The 19,965-nt window shown below is 41.6% G+C and overlaps 1 protein-coding gene across 7 annotated transcripts in view; it reads left to right on the forward strand.

The window, feature by feature from the left end:
• Positions 1-13,949, forward strand: part of LOC120952660 (gamma-aminobutyric acid receptor subunit beta) — a 76,175-nt gene extending 62,226 nt beyond the window's left edge. For all 7 annotated transcript variants that reach the window (XM_040372105.2, XM_040372100.2, XM_040372106.2 and 4 more), the window contains 3 exons: positions 4,185-4,469; positions 8,251-8,729; positions 9,421-13,949. In XM_040372105.2, the coding sequence (XP_040228039.1) occupies positions 4,185-4,469; positions 8,251-8,729; positions 9,421-9,585 (929 nt within the window). In that variant the 3' untranslated portion in view covers positions 9,586-13,949. The remainder of the gene's footprint in view (positions 1-4,184; positions 4,470-8,250; positions 8,730-9,420) is intronic.
• The last annotated feature ends 6,016 nt before the right edge of the window (positions 13,950-19,965 follow it).

Genomic DNA, 19,965 nt, shown 5'->3' on the forward strand with positions numbered 1-19,965 from the left:
ACTTGTTTTCTCGATACTTGTGTGTATGTATGTGTGTATGTATGTATGTATGTATGTATGTATGTCACCTTACTCCCTTCTAGTTTTGCAATTCCGTTTGATTGGCAGTAGATAGGAACTCGAACCTCGATCGGGAACATTCGAAATAGCAGCTCCGATCGGAAATGCCTCCGCCTTCCACAGGGTGTAGAGTATTGGAAGCTTGAATTAAGAAGGATAAAAACATCCCCTCTCTCTCTCTCTGCTCGTGCCAAACAATCCCAAACCCCTCTCTGCTGGACACTGTATTCTAAAAACACAAAAACACACACACACACTACCCTATTTTTCCCCCAGTCCCTCCCCATCCAAGAAAGCTAGCGCTCGGTTCGCTTTAGCCCAAACCGCTCAACTCCAAAGCATCTACAGGACAATGTTTCGGATTTGATTATTTGTAGCTACGATGCAAGAAACGATGCACCAACCGACATAACCGATGTTGATGATGCAGAGAAAAAACGAAATCGCATCGCCCCCACACACACACATTATTAGCCCACAACCCATCTTGCCCTCATCGCTCGAAATAGCAAAGAAACAAAACGAACCCATCCTCCACATTGAACTTCATCCATTCTACAGTCGTCCAGTAACTAACGTTGAACCCGTTCGTTTCGTTTTGATTCATTTTTTGTTGTTGTTCATTCGATAGCTAGAATAGCATAGAGTTTCGAGCGGGTTTTTCGAAGTCCATCGCCCCCCATTTTCGCTCATCACACACACACACACACTGCTTGTGATATCAAAATGGTCAAGATCGCATTATATGCATCGCATCTAGTTTTACTCCTTGCCGTTTTTGTTTGTGCTGTTTGATTTTGCTCTTTTTTCTAGCTAACATATTCTTACATAATAATAGAGTTTAAATCATCTTCTTGCCGAACTGGTTCCATAGTGTATATCTCCGTAGTGTTCCAAAAAAAAACGCTTGCTTTGGGTTTTGTTTTGCCGAATGTTTCATATATAACGTCCCGAAACAAGCAGCTGCCAAAAACGCCAACAACTATTAAACAAACCTCCACGAAAAAGCCACAAACACACACACCTATAAAGTAGGATAATCATTAGCATCTTTTAATGACGGCTTGGGGGTCCGTTTAACCCCTCGCCATCGTGATGGGATTTTTTTGTTGTGCGAGGGGAGGATTATTTGTTGGAAATTAACATATCATCTCACTCACCGCACCCCCTTTTTAGGCTGTCCCAAATGTGTATATATAGGAGTGTGTGTTTGTGAGAGAGTGCCTTTTTTTAATGACCATTTTAATTCTACCCCTCACCGCATGAAACCACACGCGCCCACTGTCCGACAATAGAAAAAGGAAATCCCCATCCTCTAACTAATGCTATCCACACTAGAGCTTTTCTCGTTTCCTTCCCATCTTCTATTTTGCATCGCATTACACGTCCGAAAGAAATACGATAAAAACCCATAAAATGACTACCAAACGCTAAGAGTCGGTCGGTTAAAACCTCAATCTCCCGTTCCACATACACCTTTTGTTTCGTTAATTTTCAACATTCTCGTATGTAAAATACTTTTCAAAAAAGAGGCTTCCACACGGCCGTTTATAGTTTGAAGAAGAAAAAAAAACGTGAGCAAAATCCCTCCCACCCCACCATCTCGACCGCAACATATTAAGGGATTACTTTACTACGCCTTAGTGGCCACCGTACATTTGCTTTGGCGCTTAGGAGCGAGTAGCGTGCGGTTTGGTATCGTTTTACTTGCCCCTGTTTACCTCATCGTTAGCCATCGTTTTTCTTGTGTTCCTCATTTTTTGACTACCATCTAATTGCTGCATCCCCATTTTCCTTTTTACCCCCTCCCCGTTTTTTATGCATGGGTTTTTCGATACGGCAGATTTTATCTACTCATCTACTTATACATTTACAATCTTTATAAATATTTGCATCCATACATTCTACTGTAAGCCATTCGTGTGCAAATGCAACGCGCAAAACGCCATCAAACCGAACCCGAATCTAATGAACCACACCACACACACCATACACACACATACAGTAACCATCAATTACTTTTGACTTGTACGATGCTTTTGAGAGTGCTTTTGTAAGTTGTGTGGTTTAAAAATCATGTCCACCTGATAAACAACATTAGCACATTAATCTTAGTACCACATACAGTACTCTCTCTCTCTCTCTCTCTCTCATATTGCCGCTTGTTCAGTACTGTTTGTTCCTTTTTGGTTTGATTCAAACGTTTTCGAATTAGAAGTTGCTCGTTTGTTTTCAATACAAATACACCAGAATGATGTGTAATTTTCATCGATCTTAGTATTCCTATTTGAAATTCACCCATTTCAATGTGTCTCTGTTACTTTGTTGTAATTTTTTTAATTCTTTTCAAAAAAATAATTAATTTTAAGTTTAAATTTGATAAAATCTTCAATATGAAACTAACAGCAACAATTAACATTACCATAACTATGCATTTAGACCCATACAACAAAACCAAATAGGCACAGCGATAAAAAAGTAAAGCATTGTAGACAACCAACAACCAAGCTTAACACACGTGAAAACCTGCAAATTGCTAATTGAACCTAGCTGAGTAATGTACTTGCATGTTGCATCTAGGATAGTGAAACTGCCAAATTCATTCACCCAACCGGTTTGGCTCTGACTTTATTTCATCTTGGCTGCGGTTTAGTAATCTTTTAACGTTATTTTATTTGTATTATAACATTTGTTTGCTATCTCTCTTCTCTTGTTCTGTGCCTGGTTCTGTGATGCATAGGAAGGATAATGAGCGGATTTAAGTTTGTCCACACCATACACACAAGCTTGTTGGAGATATTTTGCCCACCCGTGGCTGCCTTCTAAGCTGCCCGGGGGTGTGTTAAGAGATTTTAATCGTTGCGTTTTTGTTCTCTTGATTTACATTTTTGTGTACAATTACATCTTCTATAAGCAAAGTTAAGTTTTAGGACATTACTCTAACCACCAAACCATCACACCACTAGAAGTAGTATTATCATATCGAACTCTATTATCAAGCAAGAGGTCAGTTTTGCTGGCAATCGAGGGGGTTTTTTGTTTTCCTTCTCCCGCCAGCGTCAACAACACCACACAAAACGTTATGCGTTTCCAATTTGCCCAGTACAAGTTTTTCTTCACCATATTCTTCACCACCTTGCAAGTTTTGCTTTTACTCATTACAACTATTTCGAAGGAGAAAAAAAAACACACAAACAGTTTTCGTTCGAATGTAAAGATTCGTTCACTAGCTCTTCTTTTATCTCCTGTACAAGCTACCGTTATTTGTTTCTGTATTTTTTGTATCTCTTTTTGATCATAAATAAATTACTGGAAACGATTCTTTCTTTTATCTACTGTCAAGCGTTTGTTCTGTTCCGTTTTCATAATTACTACTTTCTCTTGTCCTGTGCAATCGTTAGGTACACTCCGTACTCTACTCATTTGCATTGTTTCGTTTTAGTCCGATCTTCACTTGTGTATGCTCTTTTTCACCTCACTTTAACCTAATTTTCTTGTTACGCTTTAACCAATTTGATAGCTTTTAGACTTTGCTGTTGCTACTGTTTTTTTTTTTTTTCACACGAATTTTTGTTTTCTTTTTATCTTACTAGCCCTTAAGCCTCTTAGGAAATATTAACTACATCTTTTATCTACATATCATTCTTTCCTACACTCTTTGATACACTTTGTTCTTGTACCATTATACTGCGCCAGTCAACCTATTTAAGCATTTTGTGTTTGCCCCTTTTTTACCCTTTCATATCATATCAACGTTCTCTCTTTCTCTCTCTCTCTCTTACTTTCTCTTTTTTGAATGTTTCAATAACTACTTGGCTTTATGATTTTGAAGAAAAAAAAAAACTCATCATCTCTCCCATCATCCATGTCTCAATTTTCTACTGTCAATCATCAGTTCCATCATCCACTTATTGCAATCATCACCGTCATTATCATCATTATCATCTTCAGTATATCATGCATCATTCTCATCACTATATATTCACATCTAGCATATAGCATATAAGGAAAAAAAGAAACTAAATAACTCTACCTACTCACTAAAGCAAGAATCAAAGCAAAAATACTAATCGAAACATTGTCTGTAACCTTTACTACCTTCTTCTTTTCTGTTTTTTTTATAGGAAATTATTCACGTTTAGCATGTGAAATACAGTTTGTACGTTCGATGGGTTATTATCTCATTCAAATCTATATACCATCCGGATTAATTGTAATCATATCGTGGGTATCATTTTGGCTAAATAGAAATGCTACACCAGCACGTGTTTCATTAGGTGTAACTACTGTCTTGACAATGACAACACTGATGTCGTCAACGAATGCTGCCTTACCGAAAATATCTTATGTAAAATCGATTGACGTATATTTAGGCACATGCTTCGTCATGGTATTTGCCAGTCTGCTGGGTATATAAAACTACTTTTCTTATTATAACCAAAAAAAAAACTACCTCTTTGTATACATATATTTATGCTCTAAGTAATCCGTTGTCACTGTTTGTTTGACTGTACTCTGTTAGTTTCGTTGCATTGTTCCGTTTTGTACTGCTCCTACGTGCGGTTAACATACGATTCAGAACATTCGTTTTTGTTTGTTTGGTTTTTGAATTTTCGATTTCTTCTTTTCTCTTTTACTTATTTATCTACTCTGCCAGATACACGAGTTCTTGTTCCAACCAATTTCTTCTGATATTGTTTTGCTATATTATTTCACTTGTTCTTGCTTTCGCTAATGCTCTCTCTCTCTCTATCTTTCCTTAATACTCTATTTCTATCGGTTTATTCTTTCGCGTCATTCTGTGGGCGCAATAGTCTCGTACTTGTCACTTTGATTTACCTCAGTTCCAGTGCGGTTTTTAACGTACTTTTTCCGTTTTATTTCCACTCCAGCTTAACGATGCTTATTAATGTGGTTTATACGTCTTTTTTTAATTTTATTATGATTTTGAATTATTTATTTTTTTCTCTCTCTTTTTATTGTTTTTTTAAATAAATTTACTTAATTTTCCTTTTGTTTATCGTATCTGTACCATTACTTTCCTACTGTCTGCTTTCTTTTATTCGCTCCTTCTCTCTCCCCAACCCCACCACAACCAATACACAGTGCCATAACTCTGTGCGTTAACGTGTACACCACTTACCCCGAATAACCCAGCAAACGGCTCCCTCGACTAGCCGTCGTGTGTAAATGGCGTCGCACTGAATATACTAATCCACCAACCACTAACCATCCACCAACCAGGAGGGTTTGGGTGGAGGGGGAGGATAGGGGAAATGAGGGGGAAATTTTCACTTTCCATCAAAGCTGCACACGACGCTGATACTGGCTGGCAGGCGGCTGGCCATCGGCAAACGGCAACCCAGTATTCAGCGCCGTACGAGAGCTTTTGTGTAGGGAAACGGAAAACCGCCCAAACGGCAAGCGGAACCAACCGCGGCTACTGCCCCTCGAACCGGGAGATGGAAAGTGAAAAATTCCCTTCAAACACCCCCACCAGTTCAAACCTCCCTTCCCCCCCAACCCCCCCTGCGGAGCACACACGTGAGCTGTAGGGAAAACACTAGCACTACTACTAGCCCAGTAACCAAACGTTTCCTTTTTCTTGATACATATGGAACCTGTATGCCGTGAAGCGAAAAATCGATCGCTTCTGTGGAAAATGACACCAGCCAGAGTGCAAGGACGAGTCTTTATCTCTCTCTCTCTCTCTCTCTCTCTCTCTCTCTCTTTTAAAAAGTTTTAAATATTTTTTCAAGCTTGCTTTAAGCGCAAGCCCCTGCACCTCCGTTTCTTTGTCATTTGCTCTGCCTCTCATTCAGTGTGCAGAACCGTGTTTGATCTGCTGCGCCTTCACATTGTGTTTTTCTGTCACTCTACAACGCCTATCGCAGCCGCGCACTGTACCAGCACATCTCACCTTCAACGTGATGATGTTGCAATTGTGTTGTGTGAAACTTTTCCATAAAAGATCTTGAGTTTACCATGCGCCTCAGCTCAACTAAATTCGATAAATTCATCTACAAAACAATAACCAAAACAGCGAAACACGCTAACCGATAGAAAGGCGAAGTATAAGGTTAGATTTACAACTTGAATCATCGTTATTTACACCAAAAACTTGCTTGTACAATTATATTCATACTATGCTAATAGTCTTACTAAGTAAGCCATACGATGCAAGATTTGTGCCTTAATGAAACTTTAACTTTACAAAACATTAACAAAATATATACCTCACAACGAACGATCTGGATGAATTTATTGAATAATACCAAAGGCCCCCACCCAGCCGATGTGTGGCAGCAGATGTTGCGCATCCATCATCAGTACCGCGCTACCTTCACCTTCACGCGCGCTAGCGAGACACATAAAAATTACATTGACAACATTCACCCAGCACCTACCGACTGCGGCCGTTCGGCCAAAAAACAAAATGCATCCCACCCCATGATCCGAATTTGACAGCAATATTTACTTCCTAACGCGATGGCGCCCAATGCAAGCGCGAGAAAGCCCATTCGCCCGCAAAGAAGGAAAAGCTCACTCATGACAGGCACACGCAGGCCGGCGCTTAGTGCTTCGACGCCATTTTACCATTTTACGCTTTTGCCCTGCCGAAATTACACGCAGATAAGAACAGGAACAAAAAAACAAGAAAGGTTAACGGAAAATGAGCAGCAAAATTTTGGAAAATGTTTTCCATATCGTCTCACTCTCTTTCTTTCTGTAAGCAGCCTTTACAGCGAACGGAGAAGAAGCTCTCGTCCCTTCTCTCTTCGGCGCTGAAACTGTACAGTAAACACACATACACACTTCAAAATGAGAATCAGACTAGCCGCAAACTGTAACATAATGGCACGTGGTGGTGACAAATAGCGTTACTTTTAGTTAATTTGATGAATTTATCGAATTTTCTCATCTCATGCATCCATTGTCAACCCATGCACCCATCGTGAAACCACCACCGCTCCTCCTCCTCCTCCTCCTCCTTCACATGCATATCACTTTACTGTCACACGTTTTACAAGGCATCAAAGATTAGCTTAATTCTTCGCGTATGCAAGTAAGCGAAGAATCAAGGTAAACTTGTTTAAAATGTGCAACAAAAACACCTCTAATGCCTTGCCAAAGAAAGCATAGCATGTGTTTCACCATCTTGCTCATCGCTCATCTTCCCCCCCCCCTCCCCCCTCGTGGTACACTCGTGAGGAGAGGAGCGGGGTTGGCAGGTTCACGGTTCGTCACTTGCCCATCGTTCACATCACACATCCAGTAGGTGTCCGGACGAGTGTGTGCGTGTATTGGATCACTCGTTGTTTTGTTGTTGGGGGGTTTTTTGTTTTCATTTTCCGTTCTTTCTTTTCTTGTCGTGTTAGTTCTAGCTCTTCTCCAGCAACCCCCACCCCCGCCAAGCCCCTCTCGCACTGCGCACACCTTCGGCACACTTGCTCACCCGTGCGTCGGATTCGCGAATGGACTTAATCCCGTGAGCGCTGTGAGGTACCACATACCAACACACACGCCCCTATACCACCTCACTGTGTGTTTCTGTTACTGATTCCCGTGTGTGTGTGTGTGTGTGTGCGCGCGTGCAAAGAGTTTTTTCGTCCTTCTCAAACACTGCAACAACTGGTTTCCTTACTTTTCGGCAACAAGCAACAGTGTGCAACAAGAAAGAGCAAAACCTCCAAAACACAGCCTCACGTGTACATCTCCGCGTCTCTTCAAGCAACTTACTTAATCGCCTCTTCTTGTTTTGTTTTTGTTGTGTGTTTTGTTTCGTTTTCGTGTGTTGTCTAAGTACATAGCGAACTGTTTATTTGATGTGTTTAGTTTCTTTGTTTACATTTTTTTTAAGTTTTCTTCTCTTTTCTTTCCTTTGTGTGTTGATTGTGTGTGTGTTTTGTTTTTTTTTTTTTGTTTTTTTACTAATTATTTAATTTTGTTTTTACTACTTCCGTTGCATCTACTTCTCTAACCACCTTTGTGTGTGCGTGTGATGCTTTTGCCTATTTTCTTTGTTTTGCGTTCTGGTGACAATGTGTTGATGTTCTAGAGCTGTAAACTTCTAGTGGTAGTCGTGTCGCTCACTCGCATACCGTTCCACTGCCCGTTGTACTGATTGCTCTTTCTTTTCGTCCCTTCCCTCTCCCCTAACTTCCAAAACAAACCCCCCGCAAACCCCAGAGTACGCCTCGGTCGGTTACATGGCTAAGCGGATACAGATGCGCAAGCAGCGCTTCATGGCAATACAGAAAATAGCGGAACAGAAGAAGCAGCAGCAGGCAGACGCGAACCATCCGCCGCCGCCGCCCCCGGTCGCGAGCGACCACAGCCACGGTCACGGTCACGGGCACAGCCACACGCACCAGCACACGCCGAAGCAGCAGATGGGCAGCCGGAGCGGCACGATGCAGAACGTGCCGCCGAACATGGGTTCGCGCGGCTGCTCCATCGTCGGGCCGCTGTTCCAGGAGGTCCGGTTCAAGGTGCACGACCCGAAGGCCCACTCGAAGGGCGGCACGCTCGAGAACACGATCAACGGCGGTCGGGGCGGTGGGCAGCCGGGCGGCGGCGGCCCACCACCGGGCGGACCGCCCGGCGGTGGCGGTGGCGGCCCGGACGAGGAATCGGCAGCACCCCAGCATCTGATACACCCCGGCAAGGTAAGCCCATTCGGCAGACCTCATAAATAGTGGTGAGAGCTTGGAATCGGACCTACTCGATTCCGATTCCGTGTTTGGAATCAATTCTGGAGCCGATTCCGATGCTGGAATCGATTACGATTCCGGAGCCGATTCCGGAGGAGATTCCGGAGGCGATTCCGGAGCCGATTCCTGAGCCGATTCCGGAGCCGATTCCGAAGTTGACTCCGGAGCCGATTCTAGAGTTGACTCCGGAGCTGATTCCGGAATCAATCAAGAGGCCAGTTCCGGAACCAATCCCGGAGTCGATTCCGATTCCGAAGCCGATTCCGGAGCCGATTCCGGAGCCGATTCCGGAGCCGATTCCGGAGCCGATTCCGAAGTTGAATCCAGATCCGATTCCAGATTTGACTCGAGAGACGATTCCGCAGTTGACTCCGGAGCCGATTCCGGAGCTGACTCCGGAGCCAATTCCGGAATCAATTATGGAGCCGGTTCCGGAACCAATTCCGGAGTCGATTTCGGAAACTGATCCCGGACCTACTATCCGGAATCGATTCCAACAAAAACTTCATTTTTCCCATCACTACACACAAAGCAGTCATACAAATGAGTAACTTTACACTGAAGAGGACGTATTGTAGGAGCTGCTATTTCCTTTAAATGATTTTAATTGATTTTTTTTATCTTTCTCTCCCCACTCCCCCCGCAGGATATCAACAAGCTGCTCGGCATCACACCGTCAGATATCGACAAGTACTCGCGCATCGTGTTTCCGGTGTGCTTCGTCTGCTTCAATCTGATGTACTGGATCATCTACCTGCACGTCAGCGACGTCGTGGCCGACGATCTGGTGCTGCTGGGCGAGGAGAAGTAAATCCGATCCGTGATACGGCGGCAGCCTGCGCCGAAACAAAACAAAAAAAAGAAACCCCTTCCAGAGACCAGACAGCCCCCGAGCGCCCGCGACGGAAGCGATCCTAGCCGGCAGCGAAGCCGGCAGCCAAGACACTGCTCTCAAACCCCCATCACGATGGTCGAAGCGAATTCCGCGGGGCGAATGCAGTACGAGCAGCGTAAGCGCCACCAATGATAGGTTTAGGCAGAATCGCGCTACAACACCCCCTTCCCATTTCCCCCAGATCAGTCAGTCAGACAGATGAAGACGAGAGGTAGAGAAAGAGAGAGAGAGAGAGAAAATTAACAAAAATAGTCAACACAGTTCATTCGATTTCAACTCATTCCCCCCCACTCGAAACATGGTTCCTCGGTCCCTGTTTGACATCCTTCCGCCGAATCCCTGTCATCGCGAATCCTGTTCAAAGGACTTCATCTCCATTTACCCCCAATCCCTACTTTCACCCTCTCCCCGCCCCCCCTCATCCAATTTGTACCTATATTTACGGCTTTGGTTCGATTTTTATACTTATACACCAAGAAAGATGACGAAAAGCAGTAGCCGAGAAAAACAAAAAACAACTTAACATTAACAAAGCAACAAAAAAAAACGACATTTCACGTAGTCAAACAACACAGTGCAGTGCCAGCGATGAATTGACAGCTAAGGGGGAGAAAACAAAAACTTGCACGAAAACACGCACACACAGACGAAACATAAAAACAACAAGCGGTAAGCTGGGCAGGACGTGATAGGATTTGATATATATACATTGCAAACATGTATGTATATGTATATATATGTATGTGCGTATGTATGCAAAATGCAAAGAATTCTCCTGAGGGGTAGTATCGAGGAAGAAGGAAGAGTGTATCAAAGCCCCCCAAAAAAAGAGGACGTCAAACCTGGGTGTGGATGAAACCGAAACCCAGACACACAAGCCCATAGACAACCACACACGCGTATATATATAGATATATAATAGGCGAGGATCGTGCTGCCAGCTCGAAAGTATTAACTTAGATGGACAGAGGACAGAGCACAGAGGCAGAAGTAGCAAAAAAAAAGGAAGAGATGGCAAAACAAAACCGGCAAAAGCAACATCCCCCAAACCCTAGATTTTATTGTTCAACTAGCGCGATACTACCACGCTCGTCCACAATTTGAATGGCTAAACGAAAATACCACACCGTAAACTAGAAGCAAAAGAAGAAGAGCAACAACAACCTTATCTTAATCGATAAACAAAATAAAAATCCCCGTTGAGAGACTCACATGCCACCACCACCACCACCACAGGCGCGAAACTGCTTCAAACTGCTTCACTACACTCAGTTTAGGGAAGTTTAGGGTAATGCAAAACAGCGCACTCCATACACCAATTTGCAAAACCAAAACACACTTACAGACACGTACAGGAAGCCTGACCCTTGCCCTTGAAGCTTTCGGTGAAGCATGGCTGAAAGCATTGCTCGATAGTAATATTAGTAGCAGATAAGCTGTCTGTCGCGTCTATTGAGCCTATCGGCGGTTTAGCGTATCGAGCACCTCATGCCGGTCTTTTTCGACCTCGGATATGAAATGCTGATCAAGCATTCTGGTTGAGGTAACCCCAATAGCACCCAAGCATTTCTTCACGCACATACACACACACTCACACACACTCTCTTCTCGACTCGACTGGACTCGACTCGATCGTTCGATCCGTTTTTTACATCCTCAGCACCAACAACCTACCAGCCCCTGTTTATATACAGCCCTGGTCCTTTTCTAGTTGTACTTGCACGCAACACACACACACACAACAAAACCTCTGCCCCCTTTAGTACATACAAGCCTAGTACATCAATTGCCCTGTGAAGGCCCTTTTAGAGCACGTGTTCTGGTGCTCTCGTGCTCCACAGTGTGCGCGCTCTGCACGTTTTTAACACAAAGCCATGCACACGCACATACACGCAGAGAAACTTATCACTACTTGTTACAACCCCTTATTACTACTAGTACTACCAATTACTAACTACTAACTCTATCATTGCTACTACAAGGGCAAGAAAGAAAGAAAGAAAGAAGCTGAAAATCCCGTATCTATTACAACTTCTGATCGATCGATCGATGTTACACCACCACCATCATTCATTCCATGTACATTTTTGTTGAAAGTGTGGTTTCATAGTTTGTGTGTTTTTTTGTGTTGATCCCTCCAGTTTAGGGATCTGCCACTGATCTGCTGGCAGCAGAAATCCGCACAATGCATCTCTCCTTGCCACGTCTTTATTTTCACACACACACAGCCACCCACAGTTAGATTGTTAGTCGAATTAAGCGCGTGTTAAGCGTGTCCGTGCGTGTGTGTGTGTGTTCAATGGTTCAACCGAGTCTAATGCTCAAAGCACAGCACGCACCCACTGGTTTGAACCACGTCCCCAACCACGAGGGATCGAGAAATGCTTCCAGGACGTATCTTAATCGAGGATGGACGGAATGAATTGCAACTGAACAAAAAGCCGATGCACTATCCCATCCCGATTTTGCCAAAAACAATCCCCTCACCAACCAGAGCAAGGCCAGCTTTCCTATGTTTAGCTTTCGGCCCGTGGTTCGTTTTTTTTTTTTTTGTTTTCAGTACCAGAAGAAGGATATGCTAAGAGTAGGCGACGAACGCCCTAGTAGCGAACATGCATTAGAATTCGAATTAGGTTACTCTGCTCCGTTCATTTCACCCTTCCTCTTCCACCCGCATGTGTGGCAATGTGTGGCAATGTGGAGCCACCAAATCCTCACCCCCAGCTAGTAGGTATGCGTGTGTGTGTGTGTGTGTGTGGGTTCGGTTTAGGATAAGTTGTTTCTAGTAGCGAAAAGGAAGCTCTAAACTAAGCGTCAATAGCGAAAGGTATTACAACCAACAAAAAATAAATCGATTCACCACCACATAAAGCTGCGTTGCACCCTTCTCACACCTGTTCACGTATATACACACACACACACATATAGACCCCCATCCTCTCTATCTCTCTCTTTCGTGCATAACCTATAAGAGGACAAGAAAAAAAACACTCACACATACACACACAGAGAACACAAGCAAGCAAGCAAGCCAGAGAAAGTAGTTCAAATGAAAACGCAAAAAAAGAGCAACTCTATCATAACGTGGTTATAAGAGCAAAACAAACAAACAAAAAAAGCGAGTCAAAACAAAAAATCGTGATTACAAAAGTTGTTGTTTCCGAAATTTTATAGTTATTCTATCTCCTATAGGGGTTTGTTAGAGCGAAGCACGATACAGAGAGAGAGAGAGAGAGAGCAAAAAGGAAAAGAAGCAAACAAGAAGAAACAGAAGGCGAAGAGCAAGCAACAGATGGGAAAGTAGAAGTAAAAACAAAACAAAAACGGTAAGAACATAAGAGAAACAAAAGAAGCAAAACAAGAGAGAGAGAGAGAGAGAGAGAGAGAGAGAGAAAACGAGAAGAGAAGAAAAAGCGAGAGGAGGAAATATGCATGAGGAGGAAAAGAAAACTCTAATTAAACTAATTAAATACATACGTAGACATTGACTATTCGGCACCCGATACCAATTCACTTAACCCCGTTAAAGAGAAAAAGAAAAACACAACACACTCACACACACACGAGCGCGCGCGATAGTTTCGAAGGTTTTTGGCTGCGAAAACGAAAACCACTAACACAGTGACACAATACTCCACATAACACACTCACAAACACATAACATACAAAAAAAACACACACAGAAAAGAAAGTAAACCTTCCACACGAACGACACCAGAGTGTACTAGTGTACTTGTACTATCACTACTACTACCACTACTACTACTACCACTACTATTACTACTACTACTACTACCACTACTACTATTACTTGCTTCGGTTGTTTCGGCCTTCAAGAGTTGGGGGGTGTTTTGCGAAAAGTGAATTCGCATGCCCGCGCGCCATTATACTTCATTACTTGCTCTTGAAAAATTGCGTAGATGATAAAACCAACAAGCAAACAACCCAAATACACAGTACACAACAACTCACACACACACACACACACAACAACAAAAAATACACGCTGAAACAACCACACAACCACAACAAAAACCCCGTGAAAAGAGGAAACCGCGCAAGCAAAACAAACAAACAAAAAGTACACATTTATACACACATTAGTAAGAGAAACTCGTTGTAACCAAACGTAATTGCAAACGTAACACAAACAAAGCAAAGCAAAAAAACGGTAAAGAAAATGCAAACCGTTAACTGCAGAAACAAAAAAAAACAAAACCAAACCAAACTGTCAGATTGATTGGAAAAAAAGGAAAATAGATTGTTTTTTTCATACTAAAGCTAATTTCGTTGTTCGTTGTTTTGTTGTTTTCTGTTTTCTTTTCTTCACTTTAGTTCTCATCATCTGAAACGGAATCAAACCGCAACCTCCCACCCACCCCCCCCCCCCCCCCCCGCCAAACCAAAGAAAAAGCACAGTAGGAGCTGATTGTGGATCATTTTCCCCACTTTCCCACGTATGACGCGCTAGTTGTCTAGCTAGTACATAGTAGTAGTAGTAATAGTAGGCTGATATATCACCATAGAACGGGAAGTGCACGGCCATGTTGCACGCTCTCTTTCCACTCTTTCTCTCGCTCCAAATCGTCGGAGCAGCCAATCGTCGTCCTTGGTAACCAACGTAACCTTCGCTCAGTGTACAACCGACTGCTACTGAAGCCTGGTTAAAGGTTCCAGCGCACTGCCACTGTGGCAAAACAGCAGCAAACCACACACACACACCAAAACCCAAACACTCACTGCACAGTTTCCCGGTTTTCCCGTTTGTTTCTCGATCACCCATCTTACACACTTCATCATTCATAAAAGTAAGTCAACCATTAGGCAAAACCACGGCACAGAGAACGAGACAGAGAGAGAGAAAGGATGTAAAAGTTACGCTAGGGGTAAGAAACTAGTAGGCCAAGGCTACTGCGATGTGATGACAGCGTCCGTCAGGTGGCATGTGTAATAAAAACAAAACAAACAAACTATCGTTCCAGAACTTCCACAACTACACGAGAGCGGCGTTCCGGCTCGAGATACGAAAACAACGGGGAACGTGTGTCGTAAAATGCTAAATAGTAACAAACAAAACCAAAGCACATACGAAAATGGGGGCAAACAAAACTAGATAAGCATAACTAGGCAAGATAGAACCAACAACAACAACAAAACAAAACATTGAATAGAATGCATCGATACAAGCGGAAAAGGAGCAGTTAAATTAAAGCTCCAAATCCAACACACACATACGTTGTAGCACTTATTCAATGCCGCCGGGTTGAGCATAGAACGAGCAAACGAATTCACTTTGCTCGCACGGGACGAGTATTTAAAATTCTAAATTTATATAATAGCAGCAAAACAAAAAAGAAAGCAAGAAAGTATGCAACATTGATGGAAGAAAGAAAAGAAACAGAGATAGAAAGAGAGAAAGGGAGGAAAAAGTACACTAAATTAAGCAAACACTACCAGTTACTAATTCTCAGTAGGAACAAACCAAAACTGTTGATCGTGTTTTTATCTTAAAAAAAAGTAAACATTCGCTTACTGGCAATACTTGCAAGTATCCGCTTTACGGTTCACAACCAATTCGCTTTTTGTTGAGCACCCTTTTATTGTTTTGTTTTAACTTTCATTTCTTTTATCCCAATTTGCGCTGATGGTTCATTTTTACTATCGGTTCTATTTCCAACACGACATTTTTATATCAATCTTAGCACATTTACTAAGGACACTTTCCCGTTTTATGTTCCAGTGCAACGCTTCTATGTAGATGAAAATGACTTATATAAATGTTGCACAAACACACACTCAACACTTAGAAGAATGACCATACATAGTAGGGTAATGCTCCATTTAATGAACAGAAGAAAAGCGAACAACAAATTAATTTAAAAAAAGAAACGAACAAAAACTATTTAAGAAGAAAAAAAAGAGATTAATAAAATAATGTATTCAAAAACAAAAAGACAAAAACAAAGCAAAAGAGAATTATGAAATTACACCTAGTGCTGCTAGATATATCTGTAGAAGAGTGTGTCTTTTCCAACGGCGGAACAGGCGGTAGAAAGAGCGGGATTCAGTAGTTGTAAGTAGTAAGTTTAGTTTTGTCTTACCGCTGCCCTTCTCCGGAACCGGATACCGGAACTCCGGTGAAACGAACTGCTCAATTATATAAGCGAATCTGTAACACCGGGCGATAGGGGAATTCAAACCCTGCAAGTGGGTGTACAAATGTAGTGAAAATTTAATACAAACACACTCACACACACACACACACATGCACAATATTAAACTGTTACATATGGTTTTGTGAGGATAGAAAGCGCGACTAAACAAAAACATATTTAACACAATATTTAGTATGTTCCCAATTTTACGGTAACCACACACACACACACACACACACACTAACCTATAGTTGTAAGCGGAAGAACGGTACACACACACACACCCCTCTTAACACATTAGTATGAGCACACACACACATGAAACCGTGTAGGTCACAACACTTTTCACGTTTAGAGCATTTTAAAATACCTTATACTGGCTAGCGAAGCAAAACAGAAGAAGAAAAAACAACAGGAAATTAAAAACTGTAATAATCAAAGTAAAAAACGGGAAAACTTTCAACCTATCGGTACCGGTAAAAGCGTGAACAAGCTCGTCCTTATGATGGCATCACGATGGCAGGACGAAAGGACGATGGCCATTATACTAGGCAAGATATAATAGGTGAATCGAAATGAATAAACACACACACACACATACACCAAAAAGCAAAAAAGTTAATATAAAAACATTCAGTAGCAAAAGCAAAACACACTAAAAAAATAACTAATCACCAGCAAAAGCAAACAACGTGAGCGCACTTATGAAATTCGAATTGTGCATGTGTAGTGGTGCAAACAATGGTTCGATCTATTCGCCGAGCTCCCTTCCTTACTTGAGTGGGACTCCTCCAGTAGTAGATGCGTTGAACAGGGCGTGGACCATTCACCAAAGCGTTCCACAAACCAGTCTCCTAGTAGTTTAGTATTGATCACTGCTCGCTCGCACTAATTCTACTACTAATACTACTACCACTACTACTGCTAACACCGCGTTTGGGTCTGGCGGTCCCAACACAGTTGAACGATACTGGTCAAATAGATCATTTTGCGCAAAACCACACACATAAAATGGGATTGCATCCTATAAGATGGCAACGTTCTTTGCTTAGAATAGTGTTTCGTTCTTCCCAAAAGTCACAATCAAAACTCTACCAAGTAACGCTACACTACACCAACGTTGGCAGTAGTATATCGGGTAAAGATGCAAATCAATCGCTTAGAAAGGCACTACACAGATGCAGATTTAAGGCACTTGATTTTGTTTTTCATTTCATTTCACTTCCTTCACTTTCCTGTTAATAACAAAACTCATGTTGCCCTTTATCAACATTCATCCCGTTAAACGCCCAATGCTTCAGTTTCCTTTCCATACTCTCACTAGCACTAGCTCCAAGCCCCACCTCCCACAAACTAACTTCCTCGTGCCAGTAGAACACACAAATAGCTACCAAATCAAAACAAGAAAGATAAAAGAAAAACCCACAACAATGTGATTGATCTCGGTGTGTGTGTGTGTGTGCATAAGAAACTGTACCAAACACACTCTTACACACATACAACGCAGTGACTCTCGAAGTCGAACTCAGAAAAAAGAGAGAAAAAAACGAAAAAAAAAGTTAAATGTTACTTAGGGGACAAAACGAGTTGCATAAAAACCAAAAATGAACAACTACACGAATGAAAAAAAAAACAAAACAAAACAAAACAAAAAGCAACAAAGCAAATTGTAGTGAAAACTGATCAAAGCAACAACAAAATGTGTAAGTATGTGTTAAATACTCGCTGTATTCTAATGTATTAGTGAAACAAAGAGAAAAAAACAAAACAAAAGAAAAAAAGCAGTAAATAAACAACCCGAAAACACAGGAAGCAGCATTGCTCCTGTGAAGCAACAAAAAAAAACGTATATAAGTAGAGATGCAAACAACATCAGAAAGTTAAGTAGCACTGAAATGTTTGTTTTTTTTTCTTCTCTGAATTAAAAGGCTTGCCGTGTACCCTCAAGGGTGTGTAGCGAGCGTTATTGAACAACAATTCAGAGGAGAAATAATTATATACATATAAAACAGCAAAGTATGAACACAGCAAAACCTAATGTACGAGGAAATATTATATATATACAATTATATATATATGAAACTGGAAACAGAAAATGAGGAGATAAAAAATACACAAGAAAAATTCTAAATAAATATAAATTTTTTATATAGGAATGTAATATCTTAAACAAACAAACGAAAAAAATAAGCACACAGGTGAATGGGGAATGGAGGTAGCTGATGACCGCAGCAGCATTGATTCAGTTTGTGCACAGAGCTGTGAAAATATGTGGAACAGAGAAGGAAGATAATGGAGCAAAACGAGAAACTAGACATACACAAAATAACTGGCGAACTGGAGTGGCGAAACAAGCTAAGCGATAAATCGTTACACAAACAGATACATACACTACACAGGCATAACATCCATACAAAACAGCAAAGAGCGTCGAAAACAATAGTTTGTAAATAGACACAAACCTGTTTTAGGTTGTTTGTTATTTTCGAAAATCGGTAAATAGGACACACACACACAAAAAGCCACACAAACACACATCCTTTTCTGTCACCTGTGAGAGCCCGATAACGAACAACACGCATTGTGTTGCACAAAATTCGAAAAATAAACCCCCTCTAATTCAGGCTATCAGGCGTCACAACCGCACACAATATAAGGTGGAAGTGCCCGTGCTGGTGGCCGCACTCAAGCACAATTTTTTGCGACACACACACGAGCCGACTAAGCGGGGTCATAAGGGTAAAGGGTAATGAAACCCCCATCTTGCAGGGTTTTGATTTCTGTTATCAAAGTTACGCTGCTCAATGACCGAGTATTATAGACCCGAGTTCTACTCGCGAAGATTATAATCAAGCATTAGTAGTGAGGAAAACAAAACAGCGATAGAGACGATAAAAACAGTAAAAAATCAAATTGCATACATAATCCAGTTTTTATTACCAAACTCTTGCTAAACAGAAACACACACCCCCATCCCCCCCCCTGCCCCTCTTCCCCGACAAACGTAAGTAGCGAAACAAAAAAACACAAACAAAACTATAAATATATACATAGAAATACTAACGCAACACAACACAGTACGAAGCAAAACAGTGCACGAGAAAAGGAAGGAAAGAGAGAAAGAACGAAAAAAACAACATAAGCCTTAAGCTGGTATTTTCCGTCGGTCCACCACCGTTACACAAATGGTTATAGCAAAACTTTTATCCAAAAACAAACAAAAAAAACCGGGCCATAGCCATCAGAATGCCACTAGTTAAAATATATTTATAAAATAAAAGTAACTACTTACGCGATCGTACAGGCGAACACACACACACACAGCAGATCAGAAGGACCCCAGTAGGATGGATGGAGAAAAAGGCTAGCGAAGCGTGCGCCACCGTTTCCTTGCACAAACAATGCACGTGGCTAGAGAAAAGAGAAAGAGAAGAGAAAACACGGTAATTAATAAGTTATCTCAAGAGCGTCAGTGAATTGTGAAATGCACACGCGGGCAACATTGAATCTAAACTATAGCTGCAAGAGGCAACAAGAAACAAGAAACATGCGGAACTCCCCCCGCAGGAAGCAATGTCCAAAACCGAGCAAAAGAAAGTCAGATTCGAATCATAGAGCGAACTGTAGCTGTATGATGATGATAGGCAGGCAAAAAAGAAAGGAAAAACTGGATTCAAAGTGACAGGAACATCGATTCGAATCAAGCGTTCGCAACTACTAGAGCACAGAGAAAGGAACAACCGAGAATAAACGATGCGTGTAATGCATAAACGTAAGCTTCAGCGGTAACAAAACGAAAACGAAAGCAAAAAACAACATCAACAACAGTATAGCAAAAATAAATAAAAAAAGAAACAAAAACAAACACAAAGCATATTTATATTGTTCCAGTGCATTGGGGTTTGTTTTGATAGTGATAACAAAAACCAGCAGGCAAACAAACAGTAACGAAACAAACAAACAAACAGAAAGCGGCATAGAATGAGATTAATTTTCCACTAAAACCACATTGTGTACTGTGTTAGGACATTTTAATATGAACGAAAATTGTAGTACTGTGACAAGAAGGAGGAGCAAGGTGAACAAAAGAAGAAGAAAAAGAAGAAGAAGAAGAAAAAACACAGAAAACACAACATAAAAC

The sequence above is a fragment of the Anopheles coluzzii genome, chromosome 2 (genome assembly GCF_943734685.1).
Source record: "Anopheles coluzzii chromosome 2, AcolN3, whole genome shotgun sequence".
Lineage (NCBI taxonomy): Eukaryota > Metazoa > Arthropoda > Insecta > Diptera > Culicidae > Anopheles > Anopheles coluzzii.